The 27,443-nt window shown below is 54.5% G+C and overlaps 1 protein-coding gene across 1 annotated transcript; it reads right to left on the minus strand.

Moving 5' to 3' along the window:
* On the minus strand, nt 1–25,703 carry C3 (complement C3). The gene is made up of 41 exons (XM_036171247.1): nt 25,530–25,703; nt 24,241–24,430; nt 23,340–23,502; nt 23,187–23,257; nt 22,402–22,496; nt 22,225–22,307; nt 22,037–22,127; nt 21,847–21,949; nt 21,503–21,629; nt 21,299–21,414; nt 21,069–21,215; nt 20,411–20,620; nt 19,862–20,068; nt 19,361–19,519; nt 18,940–19,069; nt 18,341–18,412; nt 17,973–18,173; nt 17,292–17,400; nt 16,782–16,867; nt 16,014–16,156; nt 15,335–15,547; nt 14,382–14,448; nt 14,198–14,284; nt 12,956–13,159; nt 12,328–12,403; nt 11,916–12,075; nt 11,013–11,111; nt 9,397–9,553; nt 8,500–8,663; nt 7,038–7,196; nt 6,496–6,555; nt 6,298–6,388; nt 6,129–6,180; nt 5,126–5,213; nt 4,942–5,031; nt 3,507–3,612; nt 2,942–3,031; nt 2,668–2,751; nt 496–579; nt 281–416; nt 1–182 (listed from the first exon to the last, which is right to left on the minus strand). The coding sequence occupies exons 1-41, from the start codon at nt 25,604–25,606 to the stop codon at nt 41–43; spliced, it is 4,989 nt and encodes a 1,662-aa protein (XP_036027140.1). The 5' UTR covers nt 25,607–25,703; the 3' UTR covers nt 1–40.
* Between the last annotated feature and the right edge of the window lie 1,740 nt (nt 25,704–27,443).

Genomic DNA, 27,443 nt, shown 5'->3' on the forward strand with positions numbered 1-27,443 from the left:
TGAAATACAACTGAAGATTTATTGGAGGGCGGGGCTGTGGTCAGTTGGGGCAGCCATAGACCACCATGGTCTCTGTGAACGCCCCCAGGTTCTCACACTGCTGCCGGTTCTCCTCATCCTGGCATTCTTCAGCCTCGGGCCAGAGCTCCACCCACGTGTCCTTCCCGATGATGTAGCTGGTGCTGGAGAAGGGAGAGCAGGTGAGGGCGGGCTCCTGCGGCAGTGGGTGGGGCTAGAGGGGGCAGCCACAGGCATGCACATGCGCAGAATGGGCACTTACTTAGGCTTTTCTCCCCAGAGGTCGGAGGACTGGCCCCACACGAGGTACTGCTTCCCTTTCTGCAGTTTCATGGCTTGTCTGCACTTGATATGGCTGATGAACCTGCGTTCCTGCCCTGCCTGCACCTCATCTGAGCCTGTGGAGCAGGAAAGGGGAGGCTGAGCCCCCGCAGAGGGGGTGGGGGTGGGGAGGTGGGAAGACAGAGGGCTAGGTACCTGACTTGATGACCTGCTCGATGGTCATGGTGTACTCGTCAAAATCATCCGACGGCTCCATCGTGACTAGTTTGGTCTTGTACACTGTGGGGGGGCGGCGGGGAGGCAGTGAGGGTCATGAGCAGGGTTGGCCATGGGGCTAACCTGACCAACACATGCACCTGACCATGTGACTCCCCTGCCTACAAGCAGAGACAGGCTGAGTCAGAGCCATTGACACTTCAGTCCCAGGAAAACACACAACCAGCAGCCATGCTCAGACTCACTCATGTACCTGTGAGTAGTTAGAGCTGCCTACAGGCACGGGCATCCATGGTAAAGTTATACATGACTGAGGGTACGGGCAACTCCAGGCCACAGAAGCGTGTGCACATTCATAGCCACACATATCATGCACACGATTAGCAGTACAGGCAAGGAGTATACACACATATACACAGAGGCAGCTGCTCTCGCTCCCAATGACCGCATCATGCAACCGTGGCAACCTGCAAAATCACACCCCACACGTGACTAGAGCCAGGTGTAAGGACAGTCATTTCGTGATGGATGTAACTGCTATCCAAAGTCACTCTTGAGCACTACAAACACACAGACACGCAAAGTTACAATTGTCTCCAACTCACACTCAGCCATGTGCAGTTACAATCACCCACAGCTACAGGCATGTGCATGGCTGTCGCTACTGTGTGTGTGTGTGCGTGTGTGTGTGTGTGTGTGTGAACATGTTCACATGTTGTCATGGCATCAGTTGTCAGCTTGAGAAAGCTGGGAAGAGGGAACCTCATCTGAGGAACTGTCTCCGTCAGCTTGGCCTGTGGCCATGTCTGTGGGGCATTTTCTTGATTGCTAACTGATAAGGAGTGTCCGACCCAATGTGGGCAGCGCCATCCCTAGGTAGGTGGGCCCGGGCAAGCCAGGGGGTTAGCCAAGCAAGCCGGGGGTGGGGGCATTAAGACACAGCACTCCTCCGTGGTCTCCACTTCGGTTCCTCCCTTGCTGATGGGCTGTGAGCTGTAAAATGAAAACAACCCTTCCCTTCCCAGGTCACTTTAGGTCAGCCTTTATCACAGCGACTGCGAGGCCAACTGGAACACACGTGTACATGCTCGTGTGTGGGAGTGTGTGTGTGTGTGTGTGTGTGTGTGTGTGTGTGTGTGTAGGTCAGAGGCCAACTCTGTCCTTTTCCATTTGATGCACACGTTTGATGCACACGTTTATTGCACACGTTTGTGCGTGTGAGTGCAGCATCCTCAGAAGCCAGAAGAGGGTGCTGGATCTCCCGGAGCTGGAATCACAGGCACCTGATATGGAGTGTTCTACATGGGGCCAGTTCTCCAGCCAGCCCCATCCCTCGTGGTTTTTGAGGTGGAATTTTAATGAAAACTTGAACTCACTGGTACGGCTAGGCTGGCCCTGAGAACCTCCTGGCTTTGTCTCCCCAGTGCTCAAGTTAGGGACATGTCCCATCGTGCTGAGTTTTTACCCAGGTGCTGGGGATCAAATCCAGGACCTCATGCTTGGGCACACAGAGCCATACCTACTGAGCTGTCCCTGTCCACAGCGCCACATAACCATGGTTATGTACTACAGCCTCCTGGCCAACCCCACCCATCGCCACACCCACCTTCTCTCACTTGCTAGCACATTCTCAGGCCACTGACTCTCTACTATTTAGCTACACCCTTGTCATTGAAACCTCAAGTTCTGATGAAGGGCCCTTAAGATTCAGGAAACAACCAAAAAAATTTAAAAAAAAAATTGCCAGGCGGTGGTGGTGCACACCTTTAATCCCAGTACTCGGGAGGCAGAGCCAGGTGGATCTCTGTGAGTTCGAGGCCAGCCTGGGCTACCAAGTGAGTTCCAGGAAAGGCGCAAAGCTACACAGGGAAACCCTGTCTCGAAAACCAAAACAAAACCAAAAAAAAGACTCAGGAAATAAATGAAACTTACAAGGTCTACAAGGCCCCTCCCAGAGGTTATAAAATCCATTCTTGCTCCTGTGAGGAACCCCTCACTCCAGCTATCTACACATGTTCCAGACGCAGCAGTCACACACAGCCACAGCCTGACGGAACACAGGTCCCTGCTGGTCCCTGCTCGTCACACATCGTCACAGCACCCCATCGCTCATCCTCACAGTGTGACAGAGCCAGCAGAAGCCACACTCACCATAGTCTACTCCAGGCTCACACGCCTTTTCCAGCCGTTCCTTCAGGCTGACCTTCTCCTGTGACTGATACATGAAGCAGTTCTCTGTGGGGCGGGGAGACACAGGCTCTTGAGTCCCTCTGTCTGCGCTGGGGCTGGCCCCACCCATTCTACTCTACTCCATGTCCCCTGAGTGAGGCTTTCAGCTGCGTGCTCCCCCCCACCCCCCTGGGAATGGAGAGTTTGTGTCGATGGGTCTTGGCCCGGTCCATCCTTCACGCCCTATGGTACCCACCCTCAGCACAGCGGCACATTTCATTGTGGCAGAGCTTGCTCAGCATTCCATCCTCCTTATCCAGATGGTAAAACTGGGTGCAGGATTCCTCTGTGGGGAGATGTGATGGGAAGAGGTCAGAGGGCCAGGGACTCCACCCCAGAGACCACTCCTGCGGGAAAATGCCCAGTGAGTGAGTCCCCTCAGCCCTGCGATGCTAGGTTCCCAACCTCAGATCCCTGTGACACTCAGACCCTAGGTTTTCTGTTCTTTTGGCCCTTCAGACTGTAGTGTCTTGAGACCTCCATTTACAGCTCTGAGATGCTCAGATGTCAAAGCTGTAGGTCCTTGGAATTCTCAGGCACTCCCACCCTCTAGGTCTCTGGGATTCTCAAACCCCAACCTGCAAACCCTTGGACCTTGCATCTCCCAATTCCCCAATTCCTAGGACACAAAGAGCCTCGGCATAGGGACCCCTAGGATACCCAATGTTTCAATCTTTGGTGCTGTTAGAACTGATACTCAGATCTCCAGGTTCCTTGAACACCCGGAATACTCGACATCCAGGCCTGCCTTGGCGGCTCACCCAGGTTGTAATAGGAGTAGACCTTGACCGAGCCGGGCTGGATAAGTCCCACTTTGAAGAACTGGTGAACTTTGAAGGACACACATTCTTCCTCGGAGTGTGAGATCTGAGGAGAAAGGAGTTGGTCAGTGAGTGTCACAGAGGAAGCCCAGGACACAGTCCTGGTGTTTGGAGCCATCATGAAGAAATTGAGGGACCAGACATGTTCTAGAACAGTGGTTCTCAACCTGTGGGTTGCAACCCCTTTGGGGGTTGAACAACCCTTTCACAGGGGTCATCTAAAACCATCAGAAAGTACAGATACTTACATTATGACCCATAACACTAATAAATTACAGTTATGAGTAGCAATGAGGAAGATGTTATGGTTGGGGGTCACCACAACATGAGGACGTGCATTAGAGGGTCGTGGTGTCAGGAAGGTTGAGAACCACTGCTTTAGAAGGTGTGGGGTGAATCAGCAAGGATGAAGGAGCAGTCATGGGCTCTGACTTCCTTTTCTATCACGCTTGGAGCCAGACCGTTCGCAGCCTCACTCTGAGTTAGAGGGACCCAGGGGACGGAGCTCTGGCCAGCTGGTCACTGTCTGCTGCTGCTTGAAAATGACTTCTCTTCATTCAGACCACAATATAGCAGACCGAACCTTTAAGAGAGATAACTGGGCCATGGGGGATCACCTTCGGAGGGGGTTAATGCCTGTCTGGGAGGAGCGGGTCTCAGTGGAGCAAATGTGTTACTGTCATTTAGCTCATTATAAAAATGAGCGGGATTCCTGGACTTCTCTTGGCCCTGCCTGCGCGGTGTGGCCTTCCTCTTGCATGCTCTGTAGTCATCGTCGGAGGCTTTTGTTAGAGGCTAAACAGTTGGGATCAACCAACTTGGGATGTTGTTTTCCAAAAATTTGAGCTTCTCTCCCCCCCCCCCCCCACCTCAGGTATTTTGTTAGAACAATATGAAGGAGGTGCTGACGGTGCTCATGGAAACATCGCTGACAGCCAAGTATGGTGATGTACCTCTATAATTCCAACTCTCAGGAGGATGAAGCTGGACGATTGTGAGTTTGGGGCCAGTTCAGGCTACACGGAGAGACCCTGCCATTCACAATCAAACTCCTGCACAGTTCACTTTCCTGTCAAGATTGCTGAAAACTCAAAGATCCTAGGGGTGGTAGACCTACTCAGGCGAGGAGTTTGGGTCCCTGATGGTGGAGCAGAGAACTCTCTTATCTCCCACACCAATTTGACTATGGGGGAGAGGAGGCACAGTTTTGAGTTGGTCACCTCATTTTACAAACTCTTTCCCTGATTACCTCATAGCACGGATCCTGTATTCCCAAGCCTGCGGCTAGCCTGAGCTAGGTGTCATGATGGGTGGAGAAACTCAGCTGTGAAGGGACAGGAAGGGAGGCGTGGGAGCCTGCCTGGGTCAGCAGTACCTTTTCTAGGTAGATGATGAGGGTGTTCTTGGTGGAGAACTCTCTGCCCAGCTCATACTTGGAGATGTATCTGTCCACTCCGACACTCAGCTGAGGAAGAGCAGAGCTGGTGAGAATCCCTCTCATCTTCCCGCAGCCTCTCTAGACCTCAGACTCCCTGCACCCGAGACCCAAGCCTCCCTACCAGTTTCAGGTCGTCTATGTCCGGAACAAATCCAGTCATCATGGAGATGTCCAGAATGGACATGGTTGCATCCACGTCTCCCAGGTACCTGCACATGGCAGAAAAAAAAAAAAAAAGGCTGTCAGCTTTTGGGATGGGGTCAGCACCCAGGGCCAGTGTCTGGATGAAGGGTCTCACTGGGACCCAGGCTCTTGCTTTCCACCCAGCACTGAAGAGGGGTTTGGTTTGGGAAACACTTGTCTGAGGGTAACGTAAGTAGATACAACCAGGTGTGGTGGTCCATGCTGCCTCAGCACTTGGGAGGCTTCGGCTAGCCTGGGCTACTTAGTGAGTTATCCCAGGGCTGGTGTGTCAGCAGAGAGGGCTGGTGTGTCGGTGTGGAGGGCTGGTGTGTCGGTGTGGAGGGCTGGTGTGTCGGTGTGGAGGGCTGGTGTGTCGGTGTGGAGGGCTGGTGTGGCAGTGAGCTCCAACTTGAATTCAGTCCCCAGACCCCACATGGTGAAAACCCCACATGGTGAAAAGAGAAAACCAACTCCTGCAGTTGTCTTCTGACCTCTGCATGTAAGCTGTGGCATGAAAAAATGCACACACACCCTCACATACACACATGTGTACAACACACACACACACACACACACACACACACACACACACACACACATTCACACAGTCACAGAAAGAGGAAACTGGCTGACAGAGATGATCACATAATAAGGAAAGTAAACATTGCCCTGGCAGTCATCAGCGGTGCTCTAGGAGAGAAGATGGAGGGAATGTGAACGTGGAGTTAGGTGAGAGATGTGCCGTATGGCTGGAGGAATGGCAAGCTTGCCAGCATGGATGACGAAGTGCTGTTAACAGAGGAGACGGAATTGGACCGAGGATGCAGCTCAAGGCTGCACATGTGGCATGCACAGAGTTGGGGCACTGGCCTACCACAGTGAAGAAGTCTTTCTAAAGGGAGGGAGTGACCAGGATGAGCCCTAAGGACTCAGATCCTCACCTGGTGCAGATGTTAAGGACCATAGAATTCTGGGCACTCTGGGGCTTCTTGGCTACAAACAGAAACAGAAAGATGGGAAAAGGCGCCTTTGCGTCCTGGTTCTGGAAAAGGGCAGGGATGGGGCAGGGGTGGGGCCAGAAGGTGATGGAAGAGTCTTTATTCCGCTCACCTGTATCAGGGGCTGGTGCTGTGGTGACCCTAAGGTCAAACTTCTTGCAGGTGATTTTGCTTTTGACTTTGGCATAATACACTGTCACTACCTGGTAAGAGGAGACAAAGTCCCATAGGAGCATAGGATGATCAAGGACAGGGAGACAGGGACAGGAGAGAGCAGTGGGCCCAGCAGGTGTGGGTTCCCCTTCCTTACCGACAGCGTGCCCTGGCCTTTCCCTGTGGCTGTTAGAGAGAAGGCTTCATTTTGCTTGGTCTACATGGAGTTGGGGAAGAGAAAAGGGGTGTTAACAGCCAGTGTCAGGACCACAAAGATGGCTCAGTAGGCAAGGTGCTTGCCTTATAAATGTGAGAACCTGGGTTTGATCCCAAGAATCCATGTAAAACAAGCCAGGCATGGGCTTGAGATCCCAGCACAGGGGAGGCAGAGACAGGGGGATCCTTGGGGCCTGCTGACCAGCCAGCCTAGTCTATTTGGTGAATTTTAGCCCAGCGAGAGACTCTATCTCGACACACAAGGTGAACAGCACTGAGGAATGACATCTAAGGTCGTCCTCTGGCCTCCACATGCACATGCACAAATGTTCCCACACCTGTACACAGGCATGCACACACGTGAGTGCACATACAAGGCCAGCTGCCCCTGGCTCTGATGGCTCTGGAAGGCAGCTGACCTTTCTCCTGCAGCCCTGGCTGGTACAGAAGGCGGAAGCGAGGGAGGTTGGGTTGAGGCTGTACCTCTTCTGATCGTAGGAGGCTGCCAGTTTCATAGAGCAGGCGAAACTTGGTTGGGTTGCTGCGGCTGGGGAGGTGGAAGGACACATCCATATTCAAGTCCTGGTGGTTGGGGACATCTGTCTGGTATTGGGCCAAGGCTTGGAATACCATGAAGGTGGCCTAGATAGCCCATGGGATAGAAAGATGGTTAGCTTTGCATTCTGATTGGTGGTTAGGATATGCTGGGGAGAGATAATGATGTATGGGTCAGACTTATGGCACCAGCACCACACAGAGAACCTGCAAAGATAAAGTTAGAAAGGGATGGATGTCCCAGAGCTCCATGTGCGAGAAGCTCAGTCCAGGGCTGGTCATCAGTCAGTTTGTGGCCTAGAACCCACCAGAATGTGAAGAGAACAGTGGAGGTCACTGGATACTGAAGGCCTGTCTAGAATTCTCCAAGGAAGCAAGATTTTGTTCAGAAGTTACCAATGCTGAAAACATGCCAGGATCTATCAGAAAATCCAAGTGTAAGACTAAAGGTCTAGAACCTCTAGACCCATCAAGAGGAAGGAGTCTTAGACTTGGACTTAGGAGGCCAGGAAATTAGTCTAGAACCATCTCATGAACTGGAGTGTGGAGGCACCAAACTCTAAAGTGATACTGAGGATGGAACATTGAGAAGTGATTGACTGCCCATGAGAATAAAAAGGTCAAGCTAGAGCCTGAGCTTGCCCTAGGTTGCCAAAGCCATCATCTGGAATGCTCTAGAGGAAGATGCACTGGGCAGGACCCTTGTGTAGATGAGATATAGAATATACCAATGACAAGAGTCTGGGTGGAATTGGAATCTTAGTCTAGAACTCACAGATAAGAAAGTGTGACATTTGAGAACTCAGTGGAATATAGAATGTGATCTAGAACCCACATATGAAAGAGAGGGACATTGGGAGTCCCCTGGAATGAAGGAAATAATCTAGAACCCTGCACTGATAAGGTGACATTGGGAGTCTAGTGAAACCATGAACCCACACATGAGAGAGGGGGACACTGGGAGCCCAGTCAAATTGAGACCATATTCTAGAATCTTCCAGTGATGGGGGGGCATTAAGATCCTGACGGAACTAGAAACATGACCCAGAACCCTCCAGCTAGGGTGACATGGGGGGGAGCCTAGGAACATGATCTAGAACATTTTGATGAGAATGGGGGATGTTGGGAGCCTAGCAGAATGAAGAATATAATCTAGAACCCTCCAGCAAGCAAGGGCACCGTTGGAAGCCTGGTGGAACAAAGCATGTGACGTAGTTTCTCTGCTTGCCTGCAGTTTCCCACACTGCTCAGACAAGGTGTCTGGGTCATGGTGTCTCCTCCGGGAGATCTGGGAGGCAAGCAAGCGCTGGCGTGCGTCTCCTCCTCCGGGAGACCTGGAGGCAAGCGCTGGCGTGCGTCTCCTCCTCCGGGAGACCTGGAGGCCACTTGCCTGTGTGGAGCCGTAGCCGCCTCCATAGTATCTCTGCTCGTTGAGCCAGCGGACCACGGGAGGCACGGAGTCGAAGTCCTTCAGTATCAGCAGGGCCAGGAGGGCATAGGATGTGGCCTCCACGTTGTAGAGCTGCTGGCCAGGCTCCTCCCAGCGGTTCCGATCTGCACAGGGAACACCCCAGCCCTTCATCCACTGCCTGTGCAGCCTGAGAGTGGCTCAGGAGCTAGCTTTCCCCATGTCGGGGTGGCCATGATTATTATGGTCAGCATCCTTGTGCTCGGTGTGGATTGTCTATTTGAGTGACCTGGGAGACAATGCCCTGGCCTTGCCAGCGGGGGCTCATCCTGACTGTGTGAACTGATGTGGGAGGAACCATCGTGACTGTGGGTGGGAATATCCCCTGGGATTGGGTACCGGACTGTGTAAGATGGAGAAACGAACCCAGCATTAGCATGCTTACATCCACCATGCTTCCTGATTAGCCCTCACTGCCTTGACTTCCCAGCTATGACGGACTGCTCTCTTGACCTGGGAGCGGACATGAAACCTTCCTCCCTTGAGTTGCTGTCATTGGGATATTTTATAACAGAAACGGGAGAAGAAATGAAGACCATCTCCAGCCACCAGCTCCCAACTCTCCTTTGGACTTGGATGCCCAGTGTAAGGTTGAATGAAAGATGCCCCAGGCCTCTTGTGTGATTTACATTGAAGAGTCAACGGATTGATAGGCTTCCAGTGCAGCTCAGCGTGGGGCCATCCACCCCACCCCTCAGCTGAGAACCATGCATCCGGGCTCAGTGTGTGTGTGTCCAGGACACTTCCTCAACCCTCAGCCATGAGCCCTTTCCTTTGAGGTGACCTCATCCCACCCACACACTCGAGGTGTCCCCTTACCTTTGGCTGTGTTCAGAAACTTGGTGACGTAAGGTTCCTCCAGTTTTCCCATCAGGGCCAGGGCATACGCAGCAATAGCCACTGTGTATGGTCTCTGCAGGTTCAGGTAACTGGCTTCGATGTACTCTCCTGCCTTGTTAATGCTCCTGGGAAGGCTCTGTGAGAGACAACAATTAGGATCTCACAAACACGACTTCTGGGCCACCAGGATAGTATCTGCCTTGTGGGGCTCCCTGTATTTGACGTGTCTGGCTTTAAGAGTTCCCTAGTTGTTGGGGCCACTGTGTGGCACCTCTGTGCTGAATCCGTCTGTACATTAGGGGTGTGCAGGAGTTCACCCTGCGGGTTCTTGAGTGGATGAGACCTGCTTCATCACAGTGGTGGATTATGGTCCTGTAAATACTCCCCTAGGGGTTGTAACTAAACAAAACAATATCATAAAACGTCTCAAATTGGCATAAGCTAGAAATCAGATTCAACAGTCAGAGCCTATGTCAGCTGGCCTCCTCCATCATTATCGTCATCATGACACCCTTAGCGGCTTGTCGTTTATTCATTTATTGAACTTGGATGTGTAGCTCTTTGCTCTGAGTTGAAACGTTCCTTCCAAGAGGGTGGGGATGGCTTCTAAAACTCAAAGAGACAAGGAGAGACTTAGAGACTCAGAGGGCTCCCAAAACTCGCAAGTGCTCCGGACTCATGAGAGGTACAAGACACACGAAGTCCCTCCTGATGGCTACAGATGTGGTAAGCAATCGCTGGGGTAGGGAGCCTCTTTGGTGGACCCGCCCACTATTGGGCAGGGGACTCTAGGCGTGCAGCTTTTGTGACTCATTACCCACGGTGGGGTGGGCCTTTTGGCAGTTCAGCTCCCCATGTCCCCATAAGTGACCCAATAAACTTGATGCTCAGCAAGCTCATCTGGGTCTCAGTCGTTTCTCTGGTCTGTTGGTGACCACTGTCTAGGGCCATAGATGTTTTTGCGGGTCTCCCCAGGAAAAGTCACACACTAGACTTCATGGGAAGCTCTGAGGGCACAATGATACACAACAGGTGTCATGGTTTTTCCGCAAGATCATCTAGATAGTAAGCCGAGAGGGCCAAACCTCCCAGCTCAAGGTAACAACTGCTCCCCTGGTTAGCTCCAGCCGTCAACCTGACAGCCTGGAGTCTGAGTGGGGAACCTTGGAGGGTGAACTGCCTAGGTCAGATCACCTCTGCTCATGTCTGGGGTGGGGGAGTCTCTTCATTGTTAATAGATGTGGGAGTGCCATTGTGGGCAGCACCATCCCTAGGCAGGTGGTCCTGAAGTGTCCCAGCAAGCTAGCCAAGGTACAAGCCTTCCAGTGAGGCCTCATCGTTTCCTTGGCTGTGAGTGGGATGAGTTCATTGGTCTGAGGTAATGCTGTGTGCAGCAGCAAACATGCCTGCCTTTGAGTCCTTGCCTCGACTTCCCCCAGGGATGTCTATGATGTGGAGCTATAAGCTGAAAGAAACCCTTCTCTCTCTCAGGTTGCTATCTGCCAGTGTTTGATCATGGCGACAGGGAAGGAATAAGAACACCCCTCCCCACAGCTTGGGTGGGTGGCGGGATGGAGGGCTGACAGGATACTCACGTTGATCTGCCCCTCACAGATTTCTCTGGCTTCCTGCAGTGCAATGAGGACGAAGGCTGTGAGGGACACCTCGGCCTCCTTGGTGTTCTTTAATCCACCCTGTGATGAGGAGAAGTGGGTCCTTATGTGTCCCTACCTGGTTACCACGTCTACCCTGAAGACTTGGAGAGTCTGGGTCGGCTCTCCCCCTCTAGGGTGGATCAATTGAATTGTCTGTTCGTTCTGTGTGTCACCGGGGTCCCCCTGTACTGCTGCCCCTGGTGTAATGGCTGAGGAAAAGCACACATGGCTATCCTTCACAGGGTTTCTTGTCCAACCGGGAGGATGGACCTGAGACAGTCAGCGGCTCCACAGACAGACAAGTGCTCCTTGATGTATGGTAGGGCTACCCCCCAACACATCCACAGTAAATGCAAATGATCATGAGTTGAAACATGTAGTAGGAGTTGGGGAGATGGATGGTTCAAGCCTGAGCAACTGAGTTTGATGTCCCAGAACTCATGTATATATGTGTGTGTGTGTGTGTGTGTGTGTGTGTGTGTGTGTGTGTGTGTGTGGTGGCATGTACTTGTGTAGGCAGAGACAACCAAATCTCTCGGGCTCAGGGACCGCCTAGCCTAGCCTACTTAGTGAGCCTTGGGAGAGTGAGACCCTGTCTTTAAAAAAAAAAAAGGTGGACAGCCCTTGAAGACTGACACACAAGGCTGACTTCTGGTCCCAAGCACAATACCATACATGTCCCTCCCGTGGCCGGCTCTGTCAGCCTCTGATCCTTGCAACACTTTCGACTTTATTTGCCCGGCCCTCACCTCCACTAAGTGATCAGGCAGATGGAGCGGCCCTCTTTCCTCTCTGTCCAGGGACCCTCTACCCATCTCTGTCTGGAATGCCCCTGCCTCTTACAATCATTTCTTGGTGAATCACGGGTCCGTCCTCCTGAAAGACACCGTCCGGCTTCTGTTTCTCCAGAATCAGCCATTTAACAGCCCCACACAGGACCTGAGAGTCGATAGCGATGAGGTTGGCAGCCAGAGCGAAGACCTTGACCACGTAGGCTGTCAGCCTGCGGGCGAGGGTTAGGTGGACACCAGGTGTAAACCAATCGGCTTTGGGAAACAGAAAATGACATCCTCACCCACCAATGAGCAGAGAGGGGCGGTGCCCGAGTCCCTCATCTCAAAGTGTCTAAGGCTCACTCAGTTCTGCAGCCTTGACTGTGGACAGAGAGGGACCAGACCACTCTTGGTGGGGACTCAGGCTTTGCTCAGGTGGGTGTCAGGGTGTCGTGGGTGCCAGGCTGAGCATCTGTCCTTACCAGGTGCTGGGTGGCCGGTTGTTGAAGGCAGCGTAGGCAGAGCTGGGCTGTTTGAAGGCCAGCTGCTGAGTGTACCCTGTGCGGAATAGACAGGGTCACCAAAGGGAGGAGTGGGCTGGGGCCGGGCTGACTAGGGTGGGTAGTGGGTGCCCCCAGGGCGGGACCTATGTGAAGTGGGATGAGGGTTCAAAGACTGTGGGGCCGGGATCCTGGGGAGGGAGTGGGCTTTAAGGGAGGGCTTGGAGAGGAAGCTGAGAGGGGCGGTACAGAGTGGGGTGTAGGCGGGTGGTAGCATGGTGGAGGAGGGCCTCACTGAGGAGAGTGGGGGCAGGGGTGCTATATGGAGTGAGGCAGGTGTGGAGAGAGGAAAGAGCGGTCAAGCAGGGCACAGGTTCTGGAAAGAGGACTCAGTCTGGGTCCCGGGATCAGACAGGAGGCAAACCATCCCTCTAGGCCATGCAGGGAGGGGAGGGGTTTGGAGGAGAGGCAGGGCCTCGGGAGGAGGGGCGGGGCTTGTGAGATTGAGGAGGGGCCTCGGGAGGAGGGGCCTCGGGAGGAGGGCCGGGCTTCTGAGGAGGGGCGGAGCCTTTGGAGGAGGAGCTGGTTGCGGTTTCCAGAGCAGGCCCACCTTTCCTGATGAGCTCCAGGGACTGTTGCCTCTTATCCAGGCCAAACTTCTCCCACTGTTCTGTCTGGTCTAGGTAGTGTACTGCAATGACTGTGGGTGTCATGCCAATCATGTTCTGCTCCCCACAGCCCGAGGGGGTCACGATCAGGTGCTTCAGCCGATCCGCATCCACTGCGTCCTCGGCCATCTGAACCACTGGGGTGCCTGCAGCGGAGGGTGGAGGAAAAGGTCTGTTTAAGCCAGTCTCTGACCAGAGGAAGCCTAGAGCAGGAGGGGGAGTCCTATGTAGGTTTAGGGGGAGGTTGTACCCCATCTTGGACATTTAATTTCACCTTTAGTTAAAATAAGGGCAGTAGCCACGGACAGCTCTGGCTTAGAATTCATCGCTCCTGTCTGTTGGAGAACTCCACATAGCATCTCCTTTAATGCCCAAACCACTTTGAGTTAGGCACTGTCTCTTGTCTGAGAGGTGCAACACCCACTTCTTGTTCTTCCTGGATCCACGCAAGAAGGGCAGATCCTCTGCACTTGGCCAGTGTGGCTTCTCATTAAATATCTTTACCAGCTAAACTAACTTCTGCAGGAGGCTCCTGCAGGCACACCCAAGCCGCTGTTCCAGACAAAGTGGGGGGTTGGAAGTGCTATGGGTCAATCCTCCAGCAAACAAGGCAGAGAGTGTCTGTGGTGTATGAATGAGAATGGCCCCAGAGGCCCCTATATTTGAATGTTTGGTGCCCTGTTAGTGGAACTGTTTGGGAAGGATTAGGGGGTGTGGAGGAGGTGTGTCACTGGGGTGGGCTTTGGGGTTTCAAAAGCACAGAGCGGGCCCAGTCTGTCTCCTCCCTCTGCCTGTGGAGCAGGATGTAGCTCTCAGCTACTGCTCCAGCACCATGCATGCCTGCTCCCTGCCGTAAAGATCACAGACTGAGTCTCTGGAACTGTAAGCAGGCCCTCAGTTAGATGCTTCCTTTTGAAAGAGCTGCTGTGGTCAGTGTCTCATCACAGCTATAGAACAGTGACTCAGACATTGCCCTCGTTTTTCACAGAAGGAAACTGAGGCACGGGGAGGCATTATGTTAAGAAATGAGTCCCAGGTCAATCAACTTGAAATGGCAGAACTGAGATCCAAATCCTGCATCCTGGTCCAGGGTCTCCCCCCTCCGAGAGATGGAGCTCTGTTTGTAGCTCCCAGCTACTCTGACCCCTGCCCAGACCTTCACTCCAGGGAAGAGGCCATCATACCTTGCAGGATAATTCTGGTCTCAGAGTCTGTGTCTGGCACTTGGTCACTGAGGTCTGCGGCGGGCACATCCTCCCTCTGTATTCCCTCTGCAGAGTGAGTGTGGAAGAGACTTGGGTGGTACCAGCTCCCCCTGCCCCTTTCCTGGTGCCCTACACCACCCTGCCCACTCTGCCTGCCTCTCACCTTGACCAAGGTGCTCTGGATCCAGTGTACGGATGGCCACGGTTTTGTTGACTCTCATACCTTCCGGCTGTGAAGGAGGGTGGATAAAATGACAAGAGATACATGGTTGGTGAACAGGACGCTGTTTGGAGAATGACCCTTCAGAAGGACTCTGCCTCTTATCCCTGTGTGACCTCGATGTGTCTCAACTTCTCCTGAGGAGGAGGGGATACAAACACCTACCTTATATCTTGTGTGCATGTGTGTGAGTGTAAGGTGTACATGTTGCTTGCATATATATGAGAATGTATATACACTTATGCATGTGTTTGGGAGTGTGCATGTGTGTGTGTGTGTGTGTGTGTGTGTGTGTGTGTGTGCATGCCTGTGACTAAAGCATGCATGTGTGTATGTATAGTGTGTGTGCATGTATATGTACACTATGCATGTGTTGTGTGAGTGTGCATGCATGTATGAGCATGTGCAAATGTGTGTGCATGTGTGTGTTGAGTATGTACAAACATATGAGTGTCAATACCGTATGTCTTCTTCTATCCCTATCTTTTGAGACAGAGTCTCTCCATGAGTCAGCTACTTCCTCTGGCATCTATCTGGGGGTTGAGGAGCTGCCTTCAGGTCCTCGGGCTCATACAGCAATTGCTTTGCCAGGGGAGCCATCTCCCTGGGACCTTTTCACTTTTAAAACCTGAGACAAGGTCTCATTAAGTTACCCCTGCTGCTCTCAAATTCATGACCCTCTTGCCCCGACCTCCCCAGTGCTTGGGAAACAGGTCATACCCCACTGAGGACAGAGCCCAGAGCTTTGCATGAAGTAGCTAGCACTCTACACACAGCCCTGGCCAGCTCTAATCTCTACGACACCTGGGCCCTAAGGTGATCCTTGGTGTCTCCGAGCCCAGGTCAACAGCAGGGAGAGCTGAGGACAGGGACAGCAGATGGTCCCGAGGACTCACCACAACCTTCAGTGTCTTCTTAACACCGTCGCTGATAAAGTGGCCACGGACAGCAGCCTTGACCTCCACCTCCTGGAGGCCAATCTTCAAGGGGACAAGGACATATGGCACGGCCACGGAGGACTTGGGAGGGATTTTGATGGTCTGGTAGTAGTGGTTTTTGGCAGTGGCCAGGCTGCAGAAGGCTGGGTTGTGCAACAGCCCCACCCTCACCTACAGGGAGGGAGGACCAGGGCAGGTGAGGGAGGACCAGGGCAGGTGAGGGAGGACCAGGGCAAGTGAGGGGGGACCAGGGCAAGTGAGGGAGGACTAGGGCAGGTGAGGGAGGACCAGGGCAAGTGAGGGGGGACCAGGGCAGGTGAGGGAGGACCAGGGAAGGTGAGGAGAGACCAGGGCAGGTGAGGGAGGACCAGGGCAGGTGAGGGAGGACCAGGGCAGGTGAGGGGGGACCAGGGCAAGTGAGGGGGTGCTGGGGCAGGTGAGGGAGGACCAGGGCAGATGAGGGAGGACCAGGGCAGATGAGGGAGGAGCCAGGGCAGATGAGGGAGGACCAGGGCAGGTGAGGGAGGAGCCAGGGCAGATGAGGGTGGGGCCAGTGCAGGGTAAGTGAGGGAGGGGCTAGGGCAGGCAAAGGTGGGTTCATGGGTCCTGTTGAACCTTCTCCCAGTTCTGGCTTTACCGTAAGTTCCTCCCGCTCACGGTAGTTGAACAACACAGCTCTTATCTCCACCTGCTCATTGCGCACCACAGAGTAGGGTAGCCTCAGGTCAATGAAGAAGTCCTGCATCACCGTGATCTCATAGGGGTCTGCCACACAGATCCCTGTGGGCAGAGAGAGCAGTGTGAAGGGTCCAGGTGGGGGGCTCTAGCCAGGCTCCTGGTTCAAGTTCCCTAGCTGGTCATGGCTGATCCCGTTCTCAGAAAGGTAGCGACTAAACACGCACATGTGGCTGACCAACCCCAGATGTAGTGGTACCACGGCCAGCTGTGTCCAAACTCTGTGTGTTTACATGTACACATGTGTGCACATGCATGCACAGGTGCACATGGGTGAGGAGGCCAGAGGTCGACACTGGGTGTTGTCTTCAATTGCTCCTCCACCTTATTTAATTTTATGTAGGTGCACATGTTATCTCTGAGTTTGTGTGCATATCAGTGCAGTACCCATAGAGGCCAGAAGAGGGTGTCCGATCCCATGGAACTTCGGGCAGTTGTCAGCTGCCGGAAGTGGGTGGTGGGAACCAAACCCTAGTCCTCTGCAAAACTAGCAAATGCTTTTAACCCCTGAGCTCCCCCAGCCCTCTACCTTATTTTTTGACCCTGGAGCTCATTGATTGGCTAGGCTGGCTAAGAAGCCAATCCTCCTGGATCTGCAAACGGCGCTTGGGTTCTTACGCTCACAGGGCAAGCTCTTCGCCTCTGAGCCACCTCCCAGCCCCTCCCTTACCTTTCTTGTCCGACAAGCTCACAGCCAGAATCTCCCAGGTGGTGATAGAGTCTTTGAGAAAAATGTTCATGACCTTCGTGGAGATTCTGGGTAGGGCAGAAATTTAAATTTTAAGTAGTAAGATCTACCAGGATGGAGGAGGGGGTGGGGGTGGGGACCCCTGGGGACAGGTTAGAGAGGAGCCCTGGGTTGCACCCCGGCTTTGCTAGTTCAGGCCATGGACCTCCATGGTGACTCCAGAGGAGAAAGGAAGTTGGCAGGCGCATGCAGATCATATGTAAAAGAGCTTGCTGGGGGTGCTCTCTGCTCTCAGGCAGGAATGTGGACTGGGGGTGTACTAGTCTCACCTGCCTTTAAAAAAATGTATTTACTGTGTATGTGTGAGAGAGTGTGTGGCCTCCTGACCTAACCTCATATGGAGGTCGGGGACAACTTGTGGGAGGTGGTTCTCTCCTTCCACCATGCCAGTCTTGGGGCCAACACCTTTACCCACTGACCATGGAGCCATACCCATTTTTCTCCGGTTCTTTCAGTTCCTCTATGGTCCACAACCAGCTCTCTGGAAACTGGCTTCGAGAGATGATATCTTCTTCGGGAATTATGTCTTCATCCATGTCACCTGAGGATGGGTAGACGTGGTTTGGAAAAAGACACACTTTGGGGTGGGTCCCTTGCATGCATTTCTGAGTGATGTAAATGCATTCACCCTGGGGTGAGGGTTTCCCACCAGCCCCAGATGCTCTGGGGATTTGTGGGGAGTCCTCTCTCCATCCAGGAAATAAAAACTAAAAAACATGTTCTCCAGATGTGTTGGTATCAAGATGAGCATCATACAAGCTGGTTGGGCACTTGTTAGGTAGCCCAGGCTGGCCCGGGGCCTACAGGCTCCTGAGTGTGCAATGTCAGGCATGTGCCATCATATCTAGCTGCAATGTGGAGTGATTGTAGAACTTATCTTAATTTTGCTGAAGATGTATTGGCTTGTGGGAGGGGGCATAGGCCAGTACGAGGAACGCCCTGGGCTCCCTCACCCTCTCCCTTCACTTCCTTTCTATGAAGCCCAGGTGGCCTCACCCTCCTCCTCTGTCTTCCCAGGGTTCAGGGCTGGGGTCCCAGTCTTTGGGCCACTCTCCCAGCAGACGGGTGCAGCCACCCCATCACTGTGCCCTTCCCCTTTGAGGTGCCACTCACTCCTGGCCAGGCCCAGCATTTGGTCTCGCTGGTGCTTTTGGCGAAGCTCGGTGATGTAGTTGCAGCAGTCTATGAAAGCCTTCACGCAGTTCTCTCCCTGGGTGATGAAGCGTGACCGGCGCTGGCAGGTGAACCTCATCGGGATATCCCGCATGCCATCCTCACAACACTTCCGCAGACCCTTGTCTGTGTACTGACCCGCTGTGGGAGGCCCAGACCCAGTGTCAGCCTTAGCCATCAGGGGAGGATCGGACCCAACTCCAGGTAGAACTTCTCTGGGGTAGGACAAAGGAGGCAACCCTCTCTGCCTCCCTTGGGACTCTAACAGGATGGGAGTGGGTGATGCACAGAGACCATATCCATCCAACCTTTGTCCATCCTCCTTTCCATCAACTGTACTGAGCGGCGGCGGCGGGCAGCTGGCTTGGCACACTCAAGATCTGAGGGAGGGACAGGCGTGAGATGGGTGAGGCCAGGGTGTGACTGCACCCTTTTTGCGGTAGAAGAGACTGAGGCTCAAGGAGCAGCGACGGAGGCTGGCAAAACATCTCAGTGGGTAGAGGGGCTTGCTGCTAATCCCGATGACCTGAGTTTGATCCCCAGGACCCACATCGTGGAAGGTGAGAACTGACTGGTGTGAGTTGTCTTCTGACCTCCACATGCATGCTGTGGTGTGAGCGTGCACACGTACACACTTGTGTACACACATGCACATCAGCATGCACACCCGTGCACATGTGTGCATGCACAAAAGCACACATACACACACACACACACACACACACACACACACCACTTTAATTAAATGCAATTAAAAACTAATTTAAAACAAAACAGGGACGGCAGGTGCTGCTGTGGAGGAAGGTGAGATCCAGTGTCCTGCTCTCGGGGTCCTGCTCTTACATGGGCATCCGGGGATGGAGGCATGTCCCTCTTGTGTCCACCCACCCCTGGTGCCTTTTCTCACCTGCTCTCTGATCAGTCTGTAGGCCTTGGCTCGTCTTGAAGGCCAGGCCTGCATCCGTGAAGACACCCGCATAGTTCTTCCCGCTGCCTGGGGTGCAGCCTATGTCTGCCTTCTCCACCACGTCCCAGATCTGCAAGTGGGGTGAGATGGGGTGGGTGACCGGGGTTTGTGGGGAGAGGCCAGGTCAGCAGATGAAGCTCAACCCGGCCGTCCCCATCCCTCTTACCCTCACGCCCAGCCCCTGACAGGCGCCCAGCACACTCTCGGTTCCTTCGACTCAGAGGGGCGGGGACTCAGAGGGGCGGGGACCCAGAGGGGCGGGCACCCAGAGGGGCGGGGACCCCAGAGGGGCGGGGACCCCAGAGGGACGGGGACCCCAGAGGGGCGGGGACTGGTCGGGCTCTGGGACGCAGGTACTCACCTTGCTCTGGGTGAGTTTGTTCTTCTTGTTCAGCACAAACACGCCCTTGTCCACGGCCACCAGCCCCACTCGGGCCCCCTGGTTTCCCTCGATCCTGAGTGTCGTTTGCTGCCCAGGTCCGGGCTGTCGGTTTTCTCTGTGGTCACCCTTCACCACCAGCTGTAGGGAGGAAGCAAGATGGATGAGTCGACCCTGGAAGGACCAGAGAGGGGAGACAGAGAGAATGGGAGGAAAGAGGAGAGGGAGGAGGCGAGTGGGTGCAGTGTGGAGGGAGGGGATAAACCACAGTAAGAGGGGTGAGGAGAGAGCTGGATATAATAGGAGAGAGAAGAGAAGAGGGGATGCAAATGGTGGTGGTGGGCGGGACAAGGGCAGGCAGAAGTCTGAGAGTTCAGGACCAGCCTAGTCCACATGAGTTTCAGGACAGTCAGGGCTATCTAGTGAGACTATGTCTCAAGGAAAGGACAGAGGGGAAGAGAGGCGGGACGGGGGACGGCTCACCGTGCCTACACAGGAATCCTTTACATCCACCCACACAGAATCGGCCACCACCTCCCTCTGGCCACTGGCTCCAATCAGGGTGTAGTAAGCCACCAGGCGGAAGGAAGGGATGAAATCGGGGGTGATGGGCAGGGACAAGACCAACAGGTCCTGGCCAGGCTCCCGAACCTGGCGGCCTGCCTTCAGTAGCTTCCCCTTGTTCATAACCTGGAGGAACGATGGGCTAGCATGAGAATCAGGAGGAGGCTACGTGGAATGGGTAAGGAAGACCCCAGGGCCGGGCAGGGATCCTTAGGATGGGTAGGGGAGACCCCGGGGCCTGGCAGAGATCCTTAGGATGGGTAGGGGAGACCCCAGGGCCGGGCAGGGATCCTTAGGATGGGTAGGGGAGACCCCGGGGCCGGGCAGGGATCCTTAGGATGGGTAGGGGAAATCCCAGGGCCAGGCAGGGATCCTTAGGATGGGTAGGGGAGACCCTGGGGCCGGGCAGGGATCCCTAGGATGCTGGCAAGTCATGTGGGGGAGCTGAGGCTTCTGGTGACCACAGACCAGGTAGGTGTAGTAGCGGATCTTGGCCTCTTGTCCGGGGTCTGTGCGAAGGTGGAAGTTGACGTTGAGGTTGTCCCCTGGCTTGAGCTCCACCCGAGACACTGACAGGTGTAGATAGTTGTTGGAATTGTGCATAGTGCTGTAGGGCAGCGCCCTCATGGTGTTGCTGGCCTGTCGTGCTTCCGGAATACCCTCCTTCTTGGTGCGCACCTGAGTCGGGAAAGAGGGAGGCATGCTGATTCCCAGTGCTGCCCAGGTGATGGTTAATACTGACTGCAGCTTGACAGCATCTAGAATCAACCAGGGGATGAGCTCTGACCACGCCAGTGAGGGGGTTTCTAGGTTAGGTGGAATGGGGTCTATGTGTGTGGGGCACCGTCCTCCCCTGAGCTGGAGGACTGGACTGGATAAAAAGGAGAAGGCAAGCCGAGTGCCAGCGTTCACCTCTGCCACTACGTGAACAGCGGCTTCAAGCTCCTGCCTCTGGCCCGCCCAGCCAAGACAAACTGTAGCCTCCTGCTATGAGCCAGTACACCTTCTTTCATGAAGTGACTTCTGTGGGGCCCTCTGGGTGACCCACAGAACCCATCAGGGAGCCATCAGAGCCCCAAGTATTTCCCTGGCTGTGGAGACTAGGGCCTGAGTCCTGGACACTCACTGTGATGGTCAGGGCGTTGCGATTGTTGGGCGTGTTGATGCTCAGCTTGGCTACACCATCGTCTTGGGTGAGAGCCTGCCCATCAGATCCCTGAGTGGCTACGGGCACTCGACGGGCTGGAGAGCCGTCCGGGTTGGTCACGAATACCTGTGGACAGAGGCAGATGGAGAAGGATCATGGTGTGGCTGGAGTGACGGGAACTGAGAGTGGGGACAGGCCGTGGATCTTACCATGAGGTCAAAGGGCATGGCTGGCTTGAAGAACTTGGGCGTCTTGGTGAAGTGGATCTCATATGGCGAGGTGACAATCGGGATCCCACTGCACTCTGCCTCTACCATGTCACTACCTGAGGGGATGGATGGTAGCAGTAAGGCCAGGCCTCCTCGCTTAGGCTGGCCTTGCTACCTGGCCTCCTTCACCAGAGCAGGCCTCACCTGAGTGTAGGATGACAGTGACGGAGACATACAGGGACTTCCCCACCAAGGCATCAGCGTTGGAAGGCTGCACCCCATCCAGCAACATCTGTCGCCCCAGCACTGCCTCCCCAAAACCGTCCGTGATCTGCAGAGGATAGGGGAGCGAGCGTGAAGGAGGGGAGAAGGTCCCCAAGCGAGGAGCTGGGAAGGGGAAAAGGGGAAGAAGGGCTCAGAATGGGCGGCTAGATTCAGCCAAGTGTGGGGCTGGGAGGGGCTAAGAGGTGGGAGGGACTAAGGGGAGGGGGCGTGGTCTCAGAGGGAGAGGTGGAGGTTCCAGGCTGTCACAGGGACTGGGACAGTACCACCACGCGCTGGAGGGAGTGGACCAGAGAAAACTTCTTATCGCCATCCTGGACCCCAAAGATCACGAAGGCCGTCCCATCCACGTCCTTCCCGTACAGGAACCTGCGAGGCAAGGAGACTTGGGGTCCCAAAGACCTCTCTGGCTGTGGCTGAAGACCCATCCCCTCCATGCATCACACCCACCCTCACCTGGCCGTGATGGAAACTTCCAGGCCCTTCGGGTCATCGATGTAATAAAATTTCTCTGCAGGCTTCACTAGGACCTCAAAACTGGGCAGCACTGGGGTGGGGTGTGATGACAGCAAAGATGGCGTCGGCAGGGCGGCCCAGGTATAGTGGCCTCGTCCTTGCCCGGACTCCAGTGCCCCAGGACTTACCGTACTCCTTCACCTCAAACTCTGCAGAGAAGTTCTTCTGTGGCGAGTGTTCGTAGAAGGCTCGGATCTTCCACTGCCCCATGCTGCAAGAAGATGAGGAGTTTGGCCGGGCCTCCAAGCACCTCCCCACCCCTCTCCAGGGACAGGGGAGTCCTGTTCCTGGAGACCCAGACATACTTGACCAGTTCTGGAATGCTCCAAGACAAAGATAAGATGCCATACTGGTTGTGGGAAGACAGAGTGTCTCTCTTGATGGGCACGCCATCAGGGGTCTGTAAAGAGTCAGGAAAGGCATATGGGATAAAGCAACTCTTAAGAGGCCCAACCACACCATCTCCTATATCTACTAAGGCAGCAGTTAAGAACACAGACCTTGGTTACTCGGCCTAGGTTCAAATCCCTACTGTGCCACTTAGAAGCTGTGTGATCTCAGGCAAATGGCTCAGCCTCTCTGTGCTGTGCATTCCCTGTATGTTTAGATAAAGGGTCCTGACCTCACTGGCTTAGGACATAGTTCATACAGCAAATGCCTGGACATTTAGAGGATCAGGGGTGGGATGTGTGTGTGTGTGTGTGTAGCAGAGGGAGTGAGGGACAGAGAGGGAAGTGGAACGCAGCGAGGAAACTGGGCAGAATGAGCTGGGCCTTGTGCCCTGCAAGGAAGGCCTGGGCCTTGACCCCAAAGAAGTGGGAGCTACTGAGGGTTGTGGGGAGAGAAGGGATCCTCACTCAGGCTTTCACAGCGGCCTCTACTAGGCAGAACAGACTACATAGGATTACCATTAACGGCCATCCCAATCTTCAGATGGGGAAACTGAGGCCCAGCGAGTTTCTTTGGAGTCAGATTACTGGGTCTCTGACCCTCCTATGGGTCTCCCTAGGTCTCTGGTTCTCTGCACGGGCCAGGCTGGGTAGCCATTTGCCCCTTTCCGAGGATCTCTGGGAAGCTCGGTAGCTGGTACCTCAATGGTGACGACGACCGTGCGGGCCACGGGCAGCAGATTGTTGTCCACGGTGAAGACCCGATACAGGACTGGAGGATGTGAGGGACAAGCAGAGTCAGACCGGCTCTGGCAGGGCCTTCCAGCCTGGTGTGTGCTCTCACCCACACTTACCCGTGGAGCCTGGCGTGTAGATGGTCTTGTCTGTCTGGATGAAGAGGTACCCACTCTGGAAGCTCACCAGCACCACTTTCTCCACCGTCACTGCCCCGAAGGTGGCCACCACTGTCACATACTTGTGCCCCTTATCTGGCTGGAATTCCTTACTGGCTGGAATCTACACATGGGCCAGGGGGCAGTCAGGAGTCTGCTGCAGGGTGTGGTGCCTGGGGCGTAATCCCTGTGCCTTCCCGCCTCCTCTGTGCCCCTTCCTCCCAAGAGGGGCGGGGACCAAGAGGGGCGGGGACTCAGAGGGGCTGGACCCAGAGGGGCGGGGACTCAGAGGGGCGGGGACTCAGAGGGGCAGGGACTCAGAGGGGCGGGGACCCAGAGGGGCGGGGACTCAGAGGGGAAGGGACTCAGAGGGGCGGGGACCAAGAGGGGCGGGGACTCAGAGGGGAAGGGACTCAGAGGGGCGGGGACTCGGAGGGGCGGGGACTCGGAGGGGCGGGGACTCGGAGGGGAAGGGACTCAGAGGGGCGGGGACCAAGAGGGGCGGGGACTCAGAGGGGAAGGGACTCAGAGGGGCGGGGACTCGGAGGGGCGGGGACCAAGAGGGGCGGGGACTCAGAGGGGAAGGGACTCAGAGGGGCGGGGACCAAGAGGGGCGGGGACCAAGAGGGGCGGGGACTCAGAGGGGCGGGGACTCAGAGGGGCTGGACCCAGAGGAGTGGGGACTCAAGGGAGGGACTTAGAAGGCAGATTCTGAGGGGAGGGTCTTAGGGAGGCGGGGACGGAGAAGGGAGGGGCCCAGGGAGAGGGAGACTCAGAGAGGAGGGGTTCCGAGGGGAGGGGACTCAGGCTGGACCAAAGGGGCTGTGGCTGTCTGTAGCTCCACACGCCGTCCCTTGCCCACCTTGATGGTGACGCTGCTCATGTGTCCCGTGGCGCCTGTGAGCACCGTCTTCTCGCTGGTCAGCACCTGCTTCTTCAGGAAGTCGTGCACGGTGACTGTGACTGGGACATCACCCTGTGCCTCATGGGCCTCCAGCACGACGGTCTCTTCACTCTCCAGCCGCAGGACATTGGGGGTGATGATGGAATAACTGTCCAAGAAATATGGGAGCAGAAGTCACCTCCAGGCTGGAGATTTCAGCCCGAGTCCGTCAGTGCCTGGTTGGCCCAGTCACTGGTTCTGGAGGGCTCCCGGTGCTAGCTGCCAGAGCCGAAGCCTGGACCACGTTCCTGCCCCGGTGCCATTACCTGCCTCTCCATGCGGGAGGTACCTAACCGCGGCCCACTCTCCCTCGACCAGACCACCGGAAGCTGGCTTTCACTGGTTTTAGCACTGGGGACCGCTCATGCTGAGCAAGTGCTCTGACACCAAACTACACCTAACCTCTTTTTGTTTTCTATTTGGAGAAAGCAGCTCGCTGAGTTGACCAGGCTAGCCTCAAACTCATTCTGTAGACCAAGCTTGCCTAGAATGTGCATGCCTTCTGCCTTGGCCTCCAGAGTAGCTGGGAAGACAGGCCTTAGTCACCAGGCCCAATCTGAGCTTGACTTTTGAGTCCACACAGTCAAGGGCTGCAGACCCCAACAATCCTCCAACCCCCAAATCTCAAACTCACCATTGCCTAAACCATGAGACATCACAGACACTCTAAATCTACAGACTTTCTGTTCTATAATTAGGCACCCCAATGCTACAATATGGGGTTCCCATGACTATGAGACTGTAAACACCCTGACACACAAGCAGGCCAAACTCTGTGCACATGCTCATTCACATGCTCTTAACTCTGTGTGTGTGGTGGGTGGGTGGGGGGTGCCAATGGAGGATTTCAGGTATTCTGTTCTCTCACCCACACACCTTATTCTGTCAAGCCAAGGTCCTGTCTCTGAACCTGGCACTGGGCTGGCAGCCAGATATCCTGTCTGCGGCCCCACAGTGTGGGGTTACAGGCACTGAGGCCACTCCTGGCTTTTCTGTGGGTGCTGGGTGTTTGAACAAGTTCATATAGCAAGAGTTCTTACCCTCTGAGCTGGAGGTCTTCCAGCTCCCAGCGCAAATTAACAACCCTATCTCATACCCTCCCCCAACAAAGCCACACTCACCCAGATACCTCAGAAATTCTATAAGAAACTGCACCCCTGCATGCAAGAACCCTTTCTTACACTGCATGTAGGAAGGTAACTACTTACAAGGGGCTCCCCAGAACCAGGGGAGAGCCGGCCAGCAGCAGCAGCAGTAGCAGCTGGGGCCCCGCAGCCGGTCCCATGGTGAAGGAGAAGGGTAGAGGGAGTGAGGGAGTGAGGGGCCCGGAGTGGGCAGGAGTGAGCCAGGCTGTGGCGGCTGGCTCTTATGTGGACCTCCTCCTCTGGACCCTCCCTGTTCCTGCACCCAGGGACTGCCCCAGATTTTGCAACATACTTTCCTAAGCTTTTCATAAGCCTGGGGCCAACATGCCTTGGGGTGAGTAACCCGAAGCACATTTCCCTAGAGCTCTGAAGCACCTGTCTGGCTCAGGCTTCTCTTGGGGTCAAGACCAAATGCTGAACCTTGGCTGGTCCCTGCTGTACTCGGTTACAGTTGAAACAGTTGAAGTCTAGAGTGACTCCTTCCACACTTAGCTGGGCCCCAGCGCCAGAGCATGTCTATCTGTCATCTGTCTGGTTCTCTCTCTCTCTCTCCCACCCACAGGGCTTACCAAATCAGCAGTTCTCAACTTGTGGGTCGGGTTGCGACCCCCTTGAGGGTTGCATATTAGATATTTACATTACGAATCCTGTCAGTAGCAAAATTACAGCTATGAAGCAGCAATGAAAATAATTGTATGGTTGGGGGTCACCACAACATGAGGAGCTGTATTAAAGGGTTGCAGCACCAGGACAGTTGAGACCCATTGTGCTAAATAGTCCTCAATTCCTGCCTTTAAGCAATCCTCCTGCCTCCACCTCCCCAGTTGCTGGGCATCACTAAGCTCTACTATGCACTTATAGACAAAAACCTTCCCTATGGGGAGGATCAGGTGTTTGGGCAGCTCCGCACACACAGTCCCAGCTCTGTGGAGCATTTTCTGCAGTGAGAAAGAATTCTGTTTTGTTTTGTTTTTTTTTTAAGCTGAGGATCGAACCCATGGCCTTGCGCTTGCTAGGCGAGCGCTCTACCACTGAGCTAAATCCCCAACCCCAAGAATTCTGTTTCTTAGAGGATCCAGAAGGGGTTCTGGGAGGTGAGGACAGTTCAGCCTGGCTGTGAAGGCTGTCTGGGAGTTCACTCTCCAGGAGGTCTGCTGGGCAAAAGCACTTGCCCAGCACACATGAAGGGCTGCTCTTCCTCAGTAGCACAGAACTCAATTCTGGTGGCATAGACCTGTCATCCCAGTACTAGGTGGTGGAGGCAGGGGGATCAGGAGTTCAAGGTCAGCCTCAGCTACATAGCAAATTAGTGGCCTGTCTGGGCTACATGACACCATTTCTTTTCTTTGTGTCTTTTGTTTTTGAGACAGGGTTTCACTAAGTAGCACTGGCTGTCCTGGAATTTACTCTGTTGACCAGGCTGGCCTCGAACTCACAGAGATCTGCCTGTTTCTGCCTAAGTGGTGGGATGAAACCTCCCAAGTGCTGGGATTAACCTCCTGAGTGCTGGGATTAAATTCATGTGCCGCTACCTCCAGGTTTTTCTTTCTTTTTTAAAAAAATCTTTATTTATTTAGGTTTTTTGAGATAGTTTCTCCGCGTATAGGTATGTGTCTGAGTGTTTTGCCTGCATATATGTCTGTGCACCACGTGCATGCCTGATGCCTATGGCGGCCAGAAGACATCGGATCCCCTGGAACTGCAATTGCAGACATTTGGGTGAACCGCATATGGGTGCTGGGAACCAAACACAATCCTTCGGATGGACAAGCAGTGCTGGATAGGAACCAGTGAGTCATCTTGCCGGCCCCACAGGTCACACAGTAACCCTTAGTCTCTGTGTTGCTCTCCCTGCTTCTCTGAGTGGGATGTTGTCTTCTGTGTGGGAAAGGTTTGCCTCAAAGATTATTTCAGGTCAGTGCTCACAGAACTTTCTCTTCCTCCCTGCCCTTGTGTGAAAACAATCAGTCTAGGCTG

The sequence above is a fragment of the Onychomys torridus genome, chromosome 21 (assembly GCF_903995425.1).
Source record: "Onychomys torridus chromosome 21, mOncTor1.1, whole genome shotgun sequence".
In the NCBI taxonomy this organism is placed as follows: Eukaryota; Metazoa; Chordata; class Mammalia; order Rodentia; family Cricetidae; genus Onychomys; species Onychomys torridus.

Coding starts and splice junctions, on each gene's coding strand:
- C3 (XM_036171247.1), bottom strand. CDS start 25,606: ATGGGACCGGCTGCGGGGCCCCAGCTGCTACTGCTGCTGCTGCTGGCC. Junction 21,950..22,036: donor GAAGTTTCCATCACGGCCAG/GTGAGGGTGGGT, acceptor CTTGCCTCGCAG/GTTCCTGTACGGGAAGGACG. Junction 19,520..19,861: donor AGGATTCCTGTGTAGGCACG/GTGAGCCGTCCC, acceptor TCCTCCCTACAG/CTGGTGGTGAAGGGTGACCA.